This window comes from Phalacrocorax carbo, chromosome 3 (assembly GCF_963921805.1).
Source record: "Phalacrocorax carbo chromosome 3, bPhaCar2.1, whole genome shotgun sequence".
Classification (NCBI taxonomy): domain Eukaryota; kingdom Metazoa; phylum Chordata; class Aves; order Suliformes; family Phalacrocoracidae; genus Phalacrocorax; species Phalacrocorax carbo.
In genome coordinates, this window is record NC_087515.1 from 123134224 (window position 1) to 123154500 (window position 20277).

Consider the following 20277-nt stretch of genomic DNA (forward strand, 5'->3'; position numbering starts at 1 on the left):
AGTTACCCTCTTAAAGCTAATTTGTTCATATAAACTGAGTTATATCTGGGCATTAAACATAAAGTAATTAAATGAAAGAAGTGGCTTTAAGAAATGTAATTGCACTCTGAAGCTCCAGACTTTCCCTCACATGTTTGTGTGTCAAGAGAAATACCCGCCCCCCAGAAGCTGGATGCCACGCATATTTACACGCATCCTACACTGTCTTTGTAATGAAATTGCATTTCTTCTCCACATTCCTTTCCCCTCAGAACGCCAAGTCTTCAGCTAGTCTAAGCTCCTGTTGCTCCATTGAAGCTAATGGATTTGCACTGCCGTGCCCCTTGAGAGGATCTAGTAGAATATCTGCAGTCACTCACTGATGTACAATTCACCTTACATTACTAGTTTCACAGACAGAGACCTAAGGCTTGTTAAACACTATGTGCCCATATCATATCATTCAGAGAAGACTAGATTTTTTCATGTTCCAGCTCTGCCACAGATTTCATCTGTGTAATTATATTTCATTTCCTGGGGCTGACCCATGAGATGAAAATGGGTAAATGATGATTTATGTCAGATAACAATCTGCTCCTTAGTATTTTTCTGTTGTTAACAGAAGGAAATAATTATAGTGCTTTACTTCTCAGGGATGCTAAAAAGTTATTTTTTTTGTCTAATGCTAATGGGATGCCCAGCTAACCTCTGCAGGAAGTTGTAAAAGGAAGATAAATTAAAAGTTAGACTAAATAGATGTTACAGTGAAAATAAAATATCTTGGCCGTTTACAAGGAATTTTTATGGTCTGCTCTGCAACTGTAAATCTTAAATTCTGCTGTGCTGCCCCTTGCATTCTAAAACAGCATGGGTATCTGTCCACATGCATAATCCCAGCGCGTCGCTTCTCAGGGACTCTACAATATGCAAATCCCTGGGCTTATAAGGGCTGGCAGCTCCAGCCAGTAATAAATGGCTGTCCTGGGGGTGTCTGCATCTGGCTGTAACCAGAGCTGGAATTCAAGGTCGGATATCCGCTACTGAGAGATAAGGAATCTAACCCTGCAAAGTGCTCATGACCGGGTCTCCACATATTTACTAGCTGAGGTGTGATTAATGGGAGCTTTCCTTAGTTCTGCCTAACAAACTCTTGTTTTAGGTACTCTTGAAAATAAAAAGAAAATGCTTCCCAATGGCAATTAAGCACACCAAGGTTATAGAGGAAAGAGGGGTTAAGCTGCAGGAGAGCAACAATCTTTGTTCCCTGCAATCGTCCTCACTCCGTTTTGTTAGCTGGTTTGTGCTCTTGTGATGTCCAGACACACTGCAATCTCTGAACATGCTGATACTCAACTTTCCTCTTTGAAGTAGAGAAAAGTTTTTAGCTTAATTTTGTACATCTGGAGCGCTGCAGTGCAAGCAGAATAAAGCAGAGATGAGCAGAGTATAAGTAGTACCTACGTGTTCCTTCTATCAACAAAGTACCCGAAGCCCTCAGAGTCCTTGGGCCTACCAGTGCAGATTTACACCATGTGGGAAGTGGACCTCAATTTCAGCAGAGCGATTGACTTGCAGTATTCAAGGGCCAGGCAAGAACAGCTTTTCCCTTATCCCAGGGACATTTTACCCAGTTTCCTATTCACTTCATCTGAAACTACAGCAGTTATTCTGAAGGCTGATTTGGTTGGCGGATAATGAGCTAATGAAAAGGTAGTTCCGTTAGATTTGTTGAGCAGTGAAAAGACTATGTGCACCAAGGAAAGTACAGCACCACTATATACGTATTTCCTAATGAACCTTTTTTTTTTTGATCAGTATTTTTTAAAATTCCAGCACCAATCAAAAAGAGATGTGGGGCTCTAGCCCTGATGTGATACGTGTCATTTTGCGGCAGGTTCTGATGCATTATCTTTCCTATAAAACAGTAGAAGTAGTTTTATTTTGGTTCTGTAATAATAAAAAGCATTTTATAAACATAAAACGTTTATAAAGGGAGAATGTCCCTTTCCCTGTCTCCATATGAGCAGGTGAGATCCAAAAAGAACAGAGTTTGCTGCATGTGGTTATCTTAAATGGTTCCTATAGACCTCAGCTCTCAGATGAAGGTAATACATGTCTCAGAGTCACCCTCTATATTGGCTCCTAGCTCCGGCTGGCTCAAGTCCTTGGGTTAATCTGGAAAGCCACACCGGTGACTGGCACATCAGCTGCACATGATCGAAACACAAAAATAGAAAAAGACTTGTTAATAAATCCAAAATAGAATGGAGAACCCAGACCATTATACATATAAAAAATAATTTATTTTAGTTTAGTTGGGAATAGGGGAGTGCTGAATACCAAGTAAGCTAAAGCAGCAAACATCCTGTTGTTTAAATTATGTTCTCTTAACTTGGGAGGTGAATTAATTAATGCATGGGATATCAGGCTGTGAAGTCGTAGCACCAGCCTATCTCTGGCTGCGAGCAGTGTGGGTTAGGTGTAATTATATATGATCATTCTTTGTAGCATACTGGTTTAGCAGAGATGATACAGTCTACATAACATAAGCTCTCACTACAGCCTGTGGCTATTAAATCTTTGTGGAAAAGTGGCATGAAGTGGTTGGGATAATGAATGAGATTTATGCAGTATGAGGATATTGGATGTGAGGAATAATGAGAACCTAATGCATGCCAAAGATAAGCCCAAGCTGGTGTTGCTCCCAGGAGGGTTTACAGCCAGGGTCATGCAACAACTTCAGACTTCAAGTGATGCCATCGCTTGGCTCTGTCATTGCAATATTTCCTCTCCTGAAAGAGGTGGTGAGATGGCACTGATAACAGAGTCTCTAGCCTTTAAGTAGCTAAATGATTCTTTTTTGCTGATAGTGGAAAAGTTACTGAAGGAAACTAGGTTTGTAGTTTCTTGGTTTAATGTGTGTCTGAATTCTTGCGCGTAAGTGAATAGACACAATGATACATATGTCTGTTTGTTTCTAAGATTGTGATACCCTCTGCTGGCAAATATGTGAATATATAAAGCAAGCAGCTTTACAATCAGGGCTGGAACATCCCCTTAACAAAATCGGTTTTCTTCTATCAAGACAGTTTCCTCTTGCAAATGTAACATCATCAGAAGAGAAGTGGTTCATAGTAATCTATTGATTTTGACAAAATTTTCGTGGAAAAAAATAATGTTTTTTCTGGGTGAGTTAAAATGACTTTGAAGTAAAATGCTTTAACATTACAGAGAAAAATAGTACTTTTTTCTGGGTATATACCATACTTCAATAGCCACATGCCGTTATGTTTTATGACTGGCACAGAAGCAGGTGATAACCTTCTTCTCTGAGTCTGGATGGCAATATGTTATTGATCATGATTCATTTACTTACCAAAGGTATTTGGCAGCTAGGCTGCCCTGATTTAATAGTTCCCTGAATTTCTGATTCTTTTTTTCCATCTTTGTTTTCCTAACTTTTCTGTCTTATAATATAAAAACGTTGAAAGGTCTGGAACAGGCTGGTGAGGGCTGTAAGCCCAGAAGCAAACATGCTCATGCCATATCAAAGTCCCACCACTTTTAAGCTTCTTGAAAGGGAAGGAATTGATTCCAGATTCTCAGGATGTGGCAAGCTGTGTTTAAAGAAAGTGTGTGCATTTATTATTTCAAGTCATTTCAATTACAACGGGCTTGATTCTTTCCACCCCCCATGTCACTCGATAATTTTATAACAGGCCTCTCTGAAGGAGTCATCTCCCCATCGCGGGATTAGACCCTCGCCTCGCTTCGGCAGCACAACTGGGTTATTCAGTCCTCCGGCCATTGCCTCCAGGCTTCACCGCTTGTACTTGAAATGACAAGTGCTCATTCACACAAGAACAGGAGTCCTCGGGAGAGCTGAGTGGCAGTAGTCTTAAAAATTATTTCCTGGATGCTCTCGCTCAAGTTTTCATGGCCAATTTGAGAGATTTTGGTTGCTTAGTGATTGTTTAATATCTAGAAGGAGATCTTGTCTGAGCACAGGAAGGTAAACCAAGATCTTGTGAATTTACTTTGGTTCCTTTGGTTGATGCGGAGCACGTCACTCAAGCTAACCAGGGTAGCAACAATTTATGTATTCATTGGAGGAGGATGAAATTTAATTAACTGGAATGCCGTGTACATATTTGGCATCCTGCTTATTAATTTTGCTTGCAAGGCTGTATACTGCAAACCAAGGGGACAACCTACAGTAACCACCCATTAACCGTCCCGCCTAAAATTGTAAGTTCTTTGGCTCATAGAATGAGCCCTTTGATTTCATTTATGAGTTTAAAAAGTTGTTCTTGAATTGCGTTCTTAGGGGGCACCAGCTCCAGTGTGGGTGGGCGCATTCATTAGTGGTACGGAAGGGTATTTCACTGTACGGCTCTTCAGAAGGCGCTGAGGCGGGAGACCACCAACATGATTTCATGCAGAGGAATTTCCAGCCGTCTGACCAGAGGACTCCGCTTGTCTGGTTTGGATTTACATCAAGAGGCCAAAAATAAAGGCGCATTTAAGTCATTAACTTACATATGATTAAATGCCATTCACCTCTTTCAGTAGCTACATCACACTTTGTGGTTAAGTGCGTGAGGTGGGAAATGTCTCTCTTCATGTGCTATGTATGTATGTGTACAGTAGATATGCACAGACACATATAGGACTGGAATTAAAACTGGCCTACATCAGTTTTAGGCAGCTTAGACTCTATGGAATCACTCCTGCTGAGAAGAGAGTCAGACCCGCGGTATCGGTACATGCACAGGCTGGACGGCATGCTCTGATCCTTTCCAGAAGCCATCGCATACCTCCTTAATTAAGCAGAAAACCAGTTCATTCCAAAACCTTATCTTCACAGTAATAACAGCTCTGTGGTGCAGACCCTTTGTGGCACCTAAGCTGGTGCGTATAGCTGGGGTAGGAGCTCCCTGGAGTTGTGGGTCAGCCCGCGTCATCCTGACAGGTGTGGTCGCGTCTGGCCTCTGGCAGCAGGTTGGTGCAGGAGAGCAAAACATCTGTGCCCAGAGCATCCCCTCGCTCGGTGGGGAGGGGCTGGAGGGCACCACTCGTCCTTCAGCCTGCCTTCTCACATCCAAAGGGGTCAGATTATAACGATAGATGTGACACAGCTTGTCCCGAGTCTTTGATCCTTCTGGCCTATTCTGTGCCTAAAGGCTTCACCCTGTGCTCAGCAAAGTTCCTGGCAAAGCCCCTCTTGACTTTAATGGAGCAAGTTTAAAAAGCTGTTTGGATGCCCTTAAATCGATGGGGAGTTTCCTGTGACAGGGATCTTGGATCAGGCTCTAATTCAGGACCAACATAAATGCTTTATGCTTTTTACATAGATTTTCAAACTGCCGTATAAATATATAGGTATATGTATATATACAGGCGTGTGGGTGATGTCTGTGTATCAACTTGCCATTAAAATTTTTCCTTCTTCCTCTTTAGTTGCAGAATTTCCCTTTTCCACTACAAAACCCCACACCCGTCCGAGACCCAGCACAAGCCACAATTTGTCCTGTGCTGTGACAATATTAAGTTTTCTCTGTCATGCAACCAAGAAGGACTAGAAATAGCTTTTAAATTTGTTTTAAAATGATTTGCTTTGTGATGGAACATATCGGGATGACAGATCTTGAACTTTGGCATTTTGAAGCACAAAAAAGCTATTTCAGAACATTTTAGACAAGTTTTATGGCTCCCTCGGAGCCGAGTGCTGTTGGGCTCATGGTAGCTAAAGTGTCTGGCAGCTTTACAAAACCAGCCCCAATATAAAAAATACCCAGTCTTTAAAACATATGTAAAATAGCTTTTCTGCAACATTTGTGGCACATAAAGTACCAAATACATGTTGGTGAGTGTGATATAAAGATTTTATTGCCATTCATTTGGGATGACCCATATAACTCACTCACGATATGTTAATAAAACTGTTCTCCACTCTGTCTCTTTATAAAAACACACATATAAAGACCACTAAAACAGTGGTGATAGTTGTGTGCTAACTTGTTAAGTAGTGCCACAAGTTGCATTTATCATCCATCCTAAATTGCTTTATCTGCTTTCTGCGCGGTAATCAGAGGCTGATTCTAAAATGCTCAGAAACAGCACTTTGCAAAATAAGTTTGCTTAAGAAATAACTTTTTGAAACTTTTCCTCAAAATCATGCTGGCTGGAGGCCCAGAGCCATCAATATTCTGTCTGGTACCAGTGGCAGCTTAACAACCAATATCTTTTGACCTGCCAAAACTAAGAACTGAAATTTTATGCCATTGGAAGGAAGAGATTTTCACTTTTTTAAAATGATAACAAAATATCATCTTAACCTCAGAAACGTGTACCTTACATGGGATTGTTTCTGAACTTTCCTATCGTTTCGTTTTTTTCCTTCTTCTAAGACCTTGCTAATTAAGGTATGAAGATTTCCTGATAGAAATGTGAAAAACACTACTTGAAAACAATCTAGAACTAAAACTAAAACTCTGTGTAAGTCCAAATGCGATCAGACTGCAAGCCCTCCAAGGCAGGAACTCGGTATGCCTGATTAGCAGCCTTAGACGTAGCCATTCTGGGAACAGTAAATATTTACAATTAAAGTACTAGCAGACATAGTTTTCTGACACATCTGTGCTGAAGTAACTTTGAAACCATAGCATACCAGAGGGAGGGAGGGAAAAAAAAAGAATATATATATTTATAAAAGTTCAAGACAGAGAATATGCAAAACCCTAAAAACAGACAAATATATACTGTAGTCAATGAGGTTAATGGTGCGCTCAAATTAAGGCATGTTCTCGAGCCTTTGCTGAATCGGGGCCTATATGCACAGGCCAGGCCTAAACTAAAATACTTGCAGCGGGAACAGTAGTTGGCAGATGCTATTCTTTAAGAGGGAATTATTTCCCCTGTGTGTTTGAATATTCCTCCAAGTGCTGCTGGCTTTACTGGGATGCTTTGTTCTGTTTCCCAGCCGAGCTCCCATGCTCGCACACAGGAGCAGTAGCACAGCTGGAAGTGGATTAGAGCAATCTGGCGGCAGCAGTCCTGGGAGGAATTAAGTGCCTCGCTGCTGGAATGGGAGGCCTAAATTACATTATTATTTAGAATTGAGTTTTAACTTCATTGCTCTATGGTTTCGCACTGGTGGGTAACTCCCCTCGTTGCAATATACTTGGTGCATCTTAAGTATGTTCCCCGCAGCAAGGACTTAGATGAAGTTATGGCCTTACTCAGTAAAGTGTCCAAATCTTATATACGCAGCTGTCCAGATTTAAGCACCCAACTGGTCTTATTGTCCTGAGAGGTTTGTTCACAGACTTATATTTAGCAATTGTAGAGCAAGCTATCATATGGTCGAGAGCCCAGTGACTGGCTCCTGGAAGTCAGTTTGCAAAACTGTTGGTGACTTCAAAGGGAAAGGATTGGCCCAGAATCTGTTTTTCCCAAAACATATTTTTTGTTTTATGCATGCAAATGTTCCTCATAAAATAATAGGGAAGAGAAGAATGAGACATAACTAAAACTCAGTGCTGCTAATTTTCTTTATTAGATCAGATCTTAAATAGTTGACCTTTAGCTTGAAAACACTGCTGGGAATAAGGTGACTAAATGGGAACTGGAGACAATTCTTTTCTAAATATTCTGATTCTTCTGACTTCAGAAAAAAAATCAGAATTTCATGGAATTTGAGGCTAGAAGAAACTTTGGGTTATTTACTATGATCTCCTGCAAATCACATCCGAGTCAGTTTTTCCCATTGAACAAACATTATTTCAGCCTTTACAGTATAAGTTATCTTGCATCAGAGCAGAGATTAGGAGAAACTGAAGGGTCTTCAATGCACAATACCCCTCTAAATGGGGGTGGAATTTACTGGGTGATAGATGCCCAGCTGATGGCAATAACTTGTCCATATTCTGAACTGCAGAGGAGGGTGAATCATGGTGATTCAGCCAGTCAAAGCTGAAAACCAAATATTTCCTGGACCTTAACCTGGAATCAGGATGACTCTGAACATGTGAGGAAGGCATCTACTCAGCAAGACTTTCTGCACCACTCCAAGGCATTGGTCCAACTGTTACCGTCTCTAGAAGAGGATGACCAGATGGCCATGGATAAGCCCCATCACATATCTGACTAATTAATTGCATATTGGGAGAAAAGATACTGTGATCTTTCCAAGCATCTTAAGTCTTGAAGCATGAGATTTAATTACAGTCATTTTCTTAATGATGAATAGCAGATTCTCTGTGACTCTGAGGGTGGTGCAGACAACCTACCTCGGTTCTTGTTCTAAGACCTAAAAGATTACATTAGAGACTTTAAAGTGCCATGACCCACCCATGGGATTCTATCTCCCTCCAGCCCAGTTTCTCCCATTTCTGCCAGAACTGGATTAAAGCCTGCCTTTTCTTAGTCTTTTTGTAAATGCCCTGAGAAGTAAGCCCACCTCCCCTCCCTCCTTGTTTGTTGCTTGAATAGTTAGTTGCTTTGGCATTGGGGAAACTGAATTTATCCAATTTCCAACTGTTAGAGCTTTTCATGCCTTTCTCAGCAAGGCTGAAGAGCTCCCTCACACTTCCCAGATGTTTTGTCCGTGGGTAAGCATCTGTGCACGTTGGCCTCTCAGCCTTCTCTCTGATAAGCTGAACAAACAGACTCTTCAAGCCTGACATTTTGAGGCTGGTTACCAGTCCTTGAGCACTGCATTATTGTTCTCCTTTGACATCTTGCTTGAATTTTCAAAGCCTTTTTTAACTGGAGACACCAGCACTGGGAAAAATGTTCTTAATACTTGTCACAACAGTACAGTTGCAACAGAGGGAATATGACATCCCTACTAATACTTGAAAATTTTTCATACACTCAGGCATAATTATAACCCTTTTTGCTTCTGCTCCTTTCAGAGAGGTGAAGTTGAGGCATAATCACGATGATCCCTAAGTCATTTCATGGGGCTTGAAATAAAAAAACCTCAAAAGCAGAGAAACAATGGAAAAGAATTGAGATGTGAGTCATTTATAAATCTCATCACTTCATGTTCTTTTGTATCTGAGTAACAATTTTTGAACACAAAGGGCAGAAAATACTGGAAACATTAAAATAAAACAATCTGAGAATGAGATTTGCTAAGTGAACTGAGGGATCTGGGAACTCAATAAACTCAATAAGTTTTAAACTTCATCCTCAGGTGCTGCTAGCTAGGCATTGCTGTGTTTCCTTCTCACGCGTCTTCACTCCTCACTGCGGAAGTAAAATTACTGAGTTGAAATCGGTGGGGTGCAATTGGGATTATCATGGTGTAAACAAAAGCAGACTTTATTCCTTTACATGCCTGGGATTGAAAGAAATTGATATTAAAAACACAAGCACCAACAGGCTGTAGAGGAACAGTCTTCATTGCTTAAATATTAGAACACAAGGGGTCCCCACAGCACTGTCACTAAAGCCCAGTTGCACTTTACCAGAAGCTAACTTTACTCTTATTTTAATGCAGAAACATGTAGTTAGTTTCTCTTTGTTAGTCCCAGAATCATCTTGTTTGCTCTTTGGTAGTAAAAAAAACCCCTTTAAACTCCAAATAAGCACACAGCATTATAAAAATCAAGACATTCGAGTGAAAATATCATACTATAAATATGTAGTTTTATAATCTGCAGGGCTTGATGGTGGTTTGTTTCAGGTTTCTGATGCAAATCAGCTGCTGCTTGTCTGCAGTTGGCTTAGGGACACCTGCACAAGACTAGCCTCGGAGGGGTCAGGATTAGGCGCTCAGGGACATGCTCTAGAAATGATGCTTGTCACTTACGTGCTGCTACAGAGTTACGATGATTTGTGAATTGCAAGTTAGGTACTGTTCTTCCTGGGGCACTTGTAGGCCAGTAGTTTTACATTCGCTTGCTTCCTGCCCTTGGGGTCATTTGGACTCCTAAGAGACTTGAAAATGAACCCTTCTTTTGGTGTCATTTGAACACCTGGGTTTTCTTCTTAAAAACCAGCATTTGAAGGTGCTCCAACTGCATTCTTCATTATAATGTTACAAGTATTACATTTATTTCTTGCCTCCACTGTAAAACGAATAAGAAAAGGGAAGTAAGAAACCTGAGTTTTTAGTCTAAAACTAGAAACAAGTCAAAACACATTTCCTAGATACTTGAAAATTATATGTCTAATTTTCTTTTTAAAGACATCAATTCACCTGTTTCACTGGGTTTAATTTGGGAGCAGGACAGACAGTATCATGAAAATACGATGATGCCTCTTTTTTTTGTTATATTTACAGTTTACCCCCCTCAACCTGAAACATATGCCCATGGCTCATGCATTACTGCTTTTTCCAATGTAAAGTTTGTAGCTGAGGAGTGCTATTATCCTTACTTTGTATATAGGAAGTTGAAAGGCAGAGAATTTAAATATTTTCTATAAGGTCATGTAGAAAAGCTTGGGAAGAAGAGACTCAGGTCCTCTAAATCCAGGTAACCTCTTAACCCTTGGATCATCGTGCTCTGGCTTAGGAAACAGTACCTGGGTAATCAAGGTTTCAGCCTCTCTGAGACTAAGACTTACCTTCTGTGAAGTTTTTGAGACAGGTCTGTCAAAATATCCCAAACTTTTGGGATGAAACTCTAATCAATCAATCCACATCATCAAGGGTTTTTAGATGGGGTGGGGAGGGAAGGGAAGAGGGGTGATGAAGGAGGGATCGTCTCACATAAGTTTGTCTAAAAGTTACACATTAGTCATCCGCTAATTCTGGCTTCTTTTGTGATCAATGGAGAGGGACATAAATCCATTTCTGAAGAGCAGTGTGATTTGTCTTAAAATATGGATCTAGATCTGGGAGAACCTCCTTTAGAGGTTCCTGGTTTTCATTACTATCTATAAAGGAGACTTGGACAAATAGATTGGACTAATTACCTAACCCTTACATGGCTAAAGTTAGATAAGATTAATCCTATCCATAAGTAAATGAATAGATTTTTGACAAGCCTGGGTTCCTAAGGTTCCTTTGGGTATCTAATGTGTGTATTTCAGCTCCATGTTCTTCTCAGTCCTGACGAAAGTGCTCCTGGGAATTTGCACCTCTGTTTCTCTCACTGGATATACACAGAACATATGTGCCAACATATATGGAGAATATGCACCTATTTATGTCTGGTTCAGACCGTGTCTGAAAGGCAGCCTATGACCAAAGTTGTGTGGCTGTTTGCATGTGTGATCCTGTGTCCGTGTGAGCTCTCCGGCTCCTGGAGTATGCTCACCTCAACGCTGACCAGGAGTAAAAATCCCTTTTCAGGTCCCAGCTCTGACTGACCTGGAGGATGAAGAAGAGAAACCCCTATCCAGGGAAGTTGAGTTGAGGAATAAGAGACACTAATCTATTTCTCTTCTGGGTACACAACTAGGTATTTGTTGATTCATTAAGTGAGTAGAAACAAACAGATCACAACTTTTCAGCATGGTTGTGTGGGCATTTACCTTTATTGTGGGAACATGCTCAAGTCTCTGTTCCAGTGAATATTGAATTATTTATCTGGAGTGGAACATCTTTAATAAGAGAGGTGACTCACCCCAGAAACTCCCTTTGGCCCAGAGTTAGGCATCTAAATGCCTTGGATGCATGGGAGCATACAGCCTCCATCCTTCGCCTCTGCGTTTCCAATGGCTCTCAGTGACTGCCCACTCATTTGCCTCTCAATATAGACACTGCTCATAGCTGCAGATTTTACAAGGCAGAAACATGCCTGGAAAGGATGTTGCAATGCTGAAATTGGCAACGTACTTGCCCTTTGGCAAGTAAGCCCTAATATTTAAGCAACTTTAAAAAAAATGAGAGGTATTATCCTACATCATGTAGGTGAACTGTGAAATTATATTCAAAGGGTAGGATTCATCTCGCCTAACTTCACCTCCCTGAAAGTTAGGTGTCTAGTCTGAGCTAGTCCTTTAGACTTCGTCTGCAATTCACCCCGCGAGAAGGGCATATGTGGGGTGAGTCACACGAAGTTTAAATCAGGTGTCTCGAGCAGTTGGAAGGAATTGCCCTCTGGAGGTGCTTAGTACCTCTGAGCAGAGAGGGAACCTACATAACCAGCTTAGACAAGACACCTGACTCATAAATGGCTAAACAGAAGAAATCAAGGCAGCACTCAAATCTCAAGGGTTATATTGAAATCATGGGGGGGAAGATAAACTGTTCAATATGTAATACAGTGGCACGCATATTGCAGTCACAGCTCCTCCATGTGCGAAGGATTAATCTATACAGATTAAAGTTACAATACCCTGTTGAGGCTGCCTGAAATAAAAACAAGCAGGATGGAGAAAAAAGAGAGTGAAAATATGAATCCTTGGCCTTTAATCAGACTGTCAGGCTAGTAGAAAGATATTATTTTCTTACCTTAAATAGCTGTTTCTTAGCTGGATTCTCTCTCCTACCAGAAAACAGTATTTGGTCTCATACAGTATCAAACTCTGAATCTGGAAGTGATCAGGAAAGGTGGTTTGTTTTTTTAAAGGAAAAATAAATCTCAGATTGTTTGTGTGAGACTTTGGGTGAATATTTATGTACTGTTCCCCCTTTTCCCTCATTGCGTATTTCACCAAGTTCATTTGCGTGTGTTACAGGATAAATCTTACTGGAGGGCAGTGGAAGAAAGCAGTAAAAAGGAAAAGCATCAATCAGTGATCCAGGGTAGCAGCAGTAATTGTTGTTCATTTTTGTACATGGGTCATTGTTTGTTGAACTTGCCTGGGCTCGACAATTAAGAAACTTGCAGTTCTGGCGAGGTCAGTCTCAGGTGGTTTCAGATGATGGCTACAAAAGCCATTATGGTGCTGGGCTTCGATGACTTTGAAGCCTTATTGTCACTGTGCTTTCTGTGGTATTCACTTACGAAGAGGACTACCTATATTTTACTTCGTCTCGGAGCAAATATTTTGTGACAAAATGTTTATTTGACAAAAAAAAAAAATGCCATGGGGGATGTGAATAACCTGGGTTATTGGCAAATGTGGGTTGAACTTGTTGAATAATGACTTGCTTTCAAAAGTAAAAATATTTTCCTTTAAAGTTGTTGAAACAAAAGGTTATTCTCTTTTTAATATGGAAATGACATGTTAATTTTTAAGATTATCAACATTTTAAAAGTGATGTGAAAATGATTTAATGTCTGGGCACAACTTGCTTAACCAACCACCCCAAAACACAACTTGATTTTGTTTTCATGTTTGTTTGGAAAACTTACATTATTTTGCTTTAAGTTTGTTTAAAAATTGAACTAGTTTTGCTCTCTCTTAATGTAAATCAAATAGGTTTTATGTTCAATTTGGCCAAAGAATCATTTGTTCTTAGTGTTTTTATTGTGCCCTCTATGCTTTGCATCTCTTCCCATAATAACTATCAAGTAAAATCCTCATCCTGCAAATGGTTCCACTCAGACACATAAAATAGGAGTCATCTCACCTAATTTTAGCTATTTTAAATTTAGGTAGCTCGTCTGACTATTCTCAAAAGAGAGAGAGAGAGAGAGGCTCCTCTAGTGGTAATTCAGCTTTTCCTAGGCTACTATTTTAGGATGGAATGATTTACCTTCCAGTGGCTCCTTTAGGCCACAGAGATTGGCGTTTATGTGCTTTGTCTGCTTTGCTATTTCTTCTCGTCCCAGCATTAAACAAGGAAGGAAATATTTGGAGTTCAAGGAAGGGGAAGAAAAGTCCTTGTCTGACCTCTGCAAATGCTGTGGGTGTGGGCAGTGTGAATCAGTTTTACTTTTTCCAAACCGTTTTTCTTTTACTACTTTCTAGTTACTTTCCATTTTGCTTCAGCCTTATTTGACCCACAGAAAATAGAGATGGAAACGACCAGTGACGCTGGAAGTTTTATGGCCTGTATTATTTAGGAGGTCAGATTAACTGATTGTAATAGTCCCTTTTGGCTTTAAAAACTGCTGAAGAAATCCTAACCCCACTGAAGTCAACAGCAAAACTTCCATGGGCTTCGATATGGCCAAAATTTCACCCTGAGTACCTAGTAATGAATCTTTGTCATCTGGCCCTCCCCTCGACTTGCAGGATTGCTCCATGCATTACATTTTCCAATGTTTTGTTCAGTTGTGGTATAAATACTTCAAGACACACAGATTTTTCTTTGTCCCCTGGAAATAGTTGCACAGGCTAATAGTTTAAGGAAGCTTTTGCTTGCAATGTTGATTAACAGAGCCAAAGTATGTTCTTGGTTGAACTGGAGTAAATATGGAATGCTTGTCGACAATGCGGAGTTACTCCTCTTTTATGTCAGTGTAACTGAGAGCACAATTTTACCAATTATTAACTTTTGTTACATTATTTGTATTTCTCTGTGTGTCAGGATTTGTTAATCTCATTGTTCAACATCAAGTAACCTTTTGCTGAAAACAGAGCGTCATTGTGAATTAGGTATCATCAGCTAAATTGAACCTCACCCTGTGCATCTGACAGATGGTAATACATTCATTAAATGTTCTGTGGTTGCTTTGAGGTTGAAAAGTGCTGTTTTTCTGGCTTCTAACTCAGGATTCTTAAGTAAAGTTGTATAAAAGCATAGTTTTGAAGGGAGAAGGAAAATCACAAAGAGCTCATGAGGTTTTTTTGTTAATATTGTTATTTGCTACTGGGGAGACGACATGGCAGGACTGTGATCGCTGCAAGTTGGCTTTGGCTGCATAAGTAGCCCAGATGGAGTAGCGAAGGGTGAGAGAGGTAGTTCCACCATGGATTTAGTGTACACACAGGTAGAACTTCATGGAATTTGAAGTTATATTCAATGCAGTCTGATTTGTGCTTGGTGCTTGGTGATTTCACTGTCCAGAAAGATGGTTTCAGGAGTCCAGACATTGCAGTTGCTGCAAGGGTAACCTGATGACAAGTCTTGCCTCACAGAGCTGGTCACATTTGGGATCTCTAAGTTCATACTGAAAGTCTGCAGGGTGGGGAAGCAATTGGAGGTAGAAATTTCAAAAGCAGCACAGAGCCACAATCTCAGGCATAATTCTACTTGCTGTTGTAATATTGAATCCTCCACCCTGACATTAGCAAGACAATGCAAGGCTGAGATTAGACACTTCAGGGTGAGCTCTCCACATTTAGGGGTCACCTAAACCAAGTATAGAAGAGAAGACTCCACTTACTACAGAGGATGCTCAGGGTGTTTAATTCAAACCTACCTATTTAACTTACTCACTTCAGGGAAGATTAATCCCACCCATTGACTTGCAATGGAGTCTCAGCTGTTAACAGCAAACCTATTTAGTGATGCAATGATGTTTCCGAAAGGATAAGCTGCCAAGGGAATTAGCTGCTTAGCCACTTCTGAAATTCATTGTGGGTAGTACGTTCATAAATGGGGAATTAGTAACTTTTTAGTTAGTCACATCTTTTAAATGTCTTCATTCAGTCTAGTGCTGTGACTGGTGTTCACAGGACCCCTGCCATGGTGAGTGCCTGCTTTCCCCTGTGTTCTCAGTGGAGACAATGTATAAAGTCATCCAGATTTTCACAAAATAGCTGTAGTACAGGAGGCTTAGAATTAGATCTTGCTTCTGCTGCTTTTGTTCAGTAATATGTACTCAGACAGCTCTTTCCTCAGCAAGAGTCCCCAAACCTTCAGAGCTGTAGGATATGCTGAGGAGGCTATTTCTTCTTCTCTGTTCATGTTTTTTCACCTTCCACATAATTCTTCAGCCAGATAAGAGAGAAAATGACAGTTAGTATTTATGACTTTTACCTGTGGTGTCAGCCTTCAGTCATGATCGACTGAATCACAGACTCACACAGAATCCCAGAATCCCAGGTTGGAAGGGACCTCAGGGACCATCTAGTCCAACCTTTCTAGGAAGAGCACAGTCTAGACAAGATGGCCCAGCACCCTGTCCAGACGACTCCTGAAGGTGTCCAATGTGGCTGATGCAACTACTTCCTGTTGAGTTATTTATGGAAAGTGAACTAGTTCAACAGAAGAGCTGCACAAATTCCCTGGTACTCCACTGGTGGAGTCTCACCTGGCCAATCTGGGCTGACATCGCATTGAAAACGCATTTGAAACTCAGTCTTCCACTTTCCAGGAAAACGCTCTCCCTATACCACTGGCAAAATCACAGCACTTCCCCCCAGTCTTTTTTGTAAGAAAGGAAAAAAACCTGACCTGCTTTTGATACCTCTCTCTTCTGGGGGGTGAATTCAAACATAAGGTGCATTCTCCCACCCATGGCAGCATTAAACACTTGGCTTTCTCTGAGATGTGGGGCTTAGGAGCCTCTTGCTTCAATATTTTTGAGATTTTTTACACATCCTCCTACTCTGAGTGGGGATTTCCCTGAGCACCTTCTCAAGAAGCCTAAAACTTCAGATCGTATAGATAAATTGGAATGTGACAGGGCACCTGGAAATTAGGATTTACAACATTGATATTTGCATATGGACTTAGAAAAATTACTTGAAAAACATTGACAGGCTTTAAAAATCTGACCCAGTGCACCTGAACCCTATTTGAAATAGCAATTTTAGGATCTTAATTCTCTTAGATTTTCAAAATTCTGTCACTGTTCAGTTGGAAGAAAGGCAGTTGTCCCTTGTTCACTAGTCTTCTATTTTCTTGGCTGTTCTGAGATATTTACTAGGATTAGAAGAGTTTTGATTAATTAAACAGTGTCATTGGAGTTACAAGTAGTGGTCCAGTTCTTGACTGCCAGGCTATGAGATGGTCCTGACCTTGTAGTGATTTCACCGGGAGATCTCAGGATCCTCTAGGTTCCAGCAAAGCCTGTGAATTAGGGCACAGATGTGTTGAACCCTGAACATATGCTTATTTCTGGTCTAAAGCTGTTGTATGCAAGCGCCAAGTATGAATTCAGATAGATGTTTTTCCCACTGTCACAAATAGGCTTCAGTCCAGGCATTGTTTTTGAGACAGCCATGACGCACTTTGATATATCAAGAAGAGCAAAAGAAATCCCAACCCTAATAAGTTCCAGAAAAGTTACATAAACACGTCCCACCTGATGCTCCTGTCTTCATACCCACACCTAGCTGACCCCATGGGCCAGCATGAAGCATCTACATTTAGTGCTGATACTGGAAATACTGCACAGATGACTGCAAGAACCGACGATCCTACTGGGTGAAGGCGATACCGGAAAATGCTCAGCATTGAGCCAGTTGTCTAAAATCCGAATGTGCAGAATTGAATTAGATCACAGTAATTCGATTGCGTTGTCTCCAAATGAATTCACTGTGAGAGGACATAGTGTGAGGCTGACCAGGAGAAGGGGAGCTATCTGTTCAACAGGTGTTATGGGTCAAACCAAGAAGAGATTGCTAAATCTTTTGAGTGTTGCCACATGAGTGTATATTACAAGCTATGCAGTTATTACCCTTCAGTAGAAGTTGTGCAGCGGAGCACAGCTGCAGACGATTAAAGACACCACTGCCAGGATCTGACAGCAGAGTGTCAGTGTCAAAATTCAATTCGAATTGATTAAATAAGGGATGGCAACACTTTTGTTTTATGGATGGCAGCACTTCAGTCGCTTTAGATGCTCTGCTTTCAGAAATAGAGTTCTTTCCCTCCCTGCTATGTTTGTTGGGGTGTTTTCAGTTGGATCGCAGTCCTTTCTCCAGTCAATCAATTAAGCCAGGATTTGCCACTGTGTCTAAGAGTCAGCCACAAAAGAGCTGGTATGGTTTCCTGGTGCTTGGCCAAGAGGCTTCTGTGGGCGCAAGCCATCAGGCAGCTTAATCTGACTTCCACCACTGGCACAAGGTTTAATGGATGTTAGGGCAGCAGAGAAATCATGTTCTGTGGTGTTCAGCTCCTGCTCTCTCCATGGCCCTGCTTGCGCCGCCTTTCTCTCCGTGCCAAAAGCACAGGGGCGGCTGACAGCAGAGCCAGCGGAGCTACCTGTGCCAGCAAGCTACTCTATGCAGGGTGATTGCTGCAGCCTTTTGAAGCTTGCGCTGTGCTCCATAAATATATTTATCTCCGCAGGCCTTGTGCTACACCGCCGGAGTAACTTGATGCATTGAGTAGTCTTCCCTAAGCTAAACGGCAGTAAGTTACTCAGAGATATAAGATTTTACAGGATTAGGCCTTAAATGCTGACTCCAGGCCAGAGCTGCAGCAGGTATAAATCACTGCAGGTAATTTTCACCAGCTGAAATTCTGGCCCTAAGCCCATGAGTCATGTTGTTATTTTTTCAGATTGTAAATTCTTGCTGTTTCTTATTTATATTGCTTTAGCACTTTGGGGCACTTGTCAGGGGCCAGGACCCCATCATGCTTGTCACCCTTTGAACAGCGATGCAACAGGCCCTTGTCGCCCCAGAGTGTTTGCAGTTTAAATAACATGCAAACCTGCATACAGTCATTCAGCTTTCTGTAAGCGCATTCTTGCAATCAAGTTTTCTATTATCCTGCCGGTAAAGTGTAAGAACACAAATTCTGTGCCCGGGTTGATATTTTTAAGTAAAAATTTTGCAGTCTGCTGTATATTATGTCTAATGGCATTTTCAGGCTAGAATTTGTTGGAGACAGTAGTAATGTGGGACATGGTCTTTAGTAATTAGTGAGCGGTACAAAGTCTCCTCTCTGTTGTGACGCCCCATTTAAGACATATGAAAAATGGAATTTGCACCTAAGTTGAACCTGAAGTGAGGGGAATCTTAACGGTGGCTGAATATTTCATCTGTTTTGTGTAGCATTTTTTTTAATTATTGTTATATTTCTTTCATTTCAGTTGTAGTGTGTCTTCCAGCTCCATAGAGCTCTGGTTAGCATCTCTGGGATTATTGCTGTTGCCTTTAATTACTCTGGAAGGGGTTTAAAAGTAGTAAAACTACAGTTTTTTAGAGCTGAAGTAATTCTGGAAAAATCCCCTTCACTACGGTCCTACCTGGCTGCTTAGAAAAACAATGTGGTGGCATACAGATCTCCAGTTTACTGTGGGATGGCCTCAACAGACCAGAAGACTATCATAGGGTGTATGTATTTTATTGGTCAATCACGTTGACAAGCTGTTCTTTCCTTCCATGATCTCTTTCCCTGCTTTTTTTTTTTGTGCTAGTCAGGAGAAGACATGGCACAAGTTTCCTGTGTCCCCCTTTTCCATTGCAGGATGAGCTTTACCCTCAGGCAGACCTTGCTGGGCTACTTTGTCATCTGGAGCACAAATTAACAGCAAAGAAGTGGTTCTTGGCTTTTTTTCTAGATACTACCATAGCCATTGATACAGAATGTTTCTAAATAATTCTTACTCTGCCCTAATCACTTATTCATTGCTTTTTGGCAAAGCCCTTGAAAGAGGTTTGGTGAAGGCTCTGAAGAAGCTGGATGACTATCTGAGAACCCCTCTGCCAGAGGAGATTGATGCAGACAGCACTGAAGAGGAGAAGGTGTCTAAACGCAAGTTTCTGGATGGAGATGACCTGACTCTTGCTGACTGCAACCTTCTGCCCAAACTCCATGTTGTCAAGGTAAAAGATGTCATGTGATGGTCAAAGAAGCCTCATCTGACAGTGAAGTGCCCTGCTCCGACAGCCGAGTGCTAAAGCCAACATGTATTTCAGCACAGATACCTGAAGTCCTTGAAGAGCGGAGCTTGAAACACAATTTTGCTCCTCAGTATTTCCTACAGCTTAACTTAAGTAACTTCGTATTTAGTACGTGGGGAAATGTCCCATCACTAGTTGGTGGCAAACACAATATTAAAATCTAGGTATCCCATCTCTCTATTTTTACCCAGCTGTAAGTAACAGCATTCTTTCATATTAATTAGTTCCATTATTCTTAAGAGAGATGTCAAAACTCTAGTCAGTTCCCACCCATTTGTAACTTAAGAGCCGCAGTCCATCTTTTTGGGGAATATTTATTCCAGCTGGTATTTCACACAGAGAAGTTAACAAATCAAAGTCACCGCTGAGGTCCAGGATTTGAAATGTACAATGGTCGCTGGTATAGTGCAAACGGTGTACATCATCTTGACTTCTAAACGTTGCATTTATTTAATTTATCAGATGACATGTTTCTTTAGAATAAAGCAAGTACCTGGCAGACCTTGGCAAGCAAGAAAGCTAAAAATTAAAGCCAAGTCATGCATCTAATTTGGCTCCATGAGCCAAAACATAAACTGAGCCTGGGAGCTGACTGCACACATGGAAAAAAAAATGTTGCATAAAAAATATCCTCACAGGTTTAGCTCTTTCTTTGGCTTGTCTTTATTGGTGACGTTGGGGTCAGACAATGCAAAATGAATG

General features: G+C 41.0%; 1 protein-coding gene across 3 annotated transcripts in view; it reads left to right on the top strand.

Annotated features, from left to right (window-relative positions):
• Nucleotides 1-20277, top strand: part of CLIC5 (chloride intracellular channel 5) — a 93349-nt gene that overhangs the window by 62367 nt on the left and 10705 nt on the right. For all 3 annotated transcript variants that reach the window (XM_064448200.1, XM_064448198.1, XM_064448199.1), the window contains exon 5: nucleotides 19316-19497. In XM_064448200.1, the coding sequence (XP_064304270.1) occupies nucleotides 19316-19497 (182 nt within the window). The remainder of the gene's footprint in view (nucleotides 1-19315; nucleotides 19498-20277) is intronic.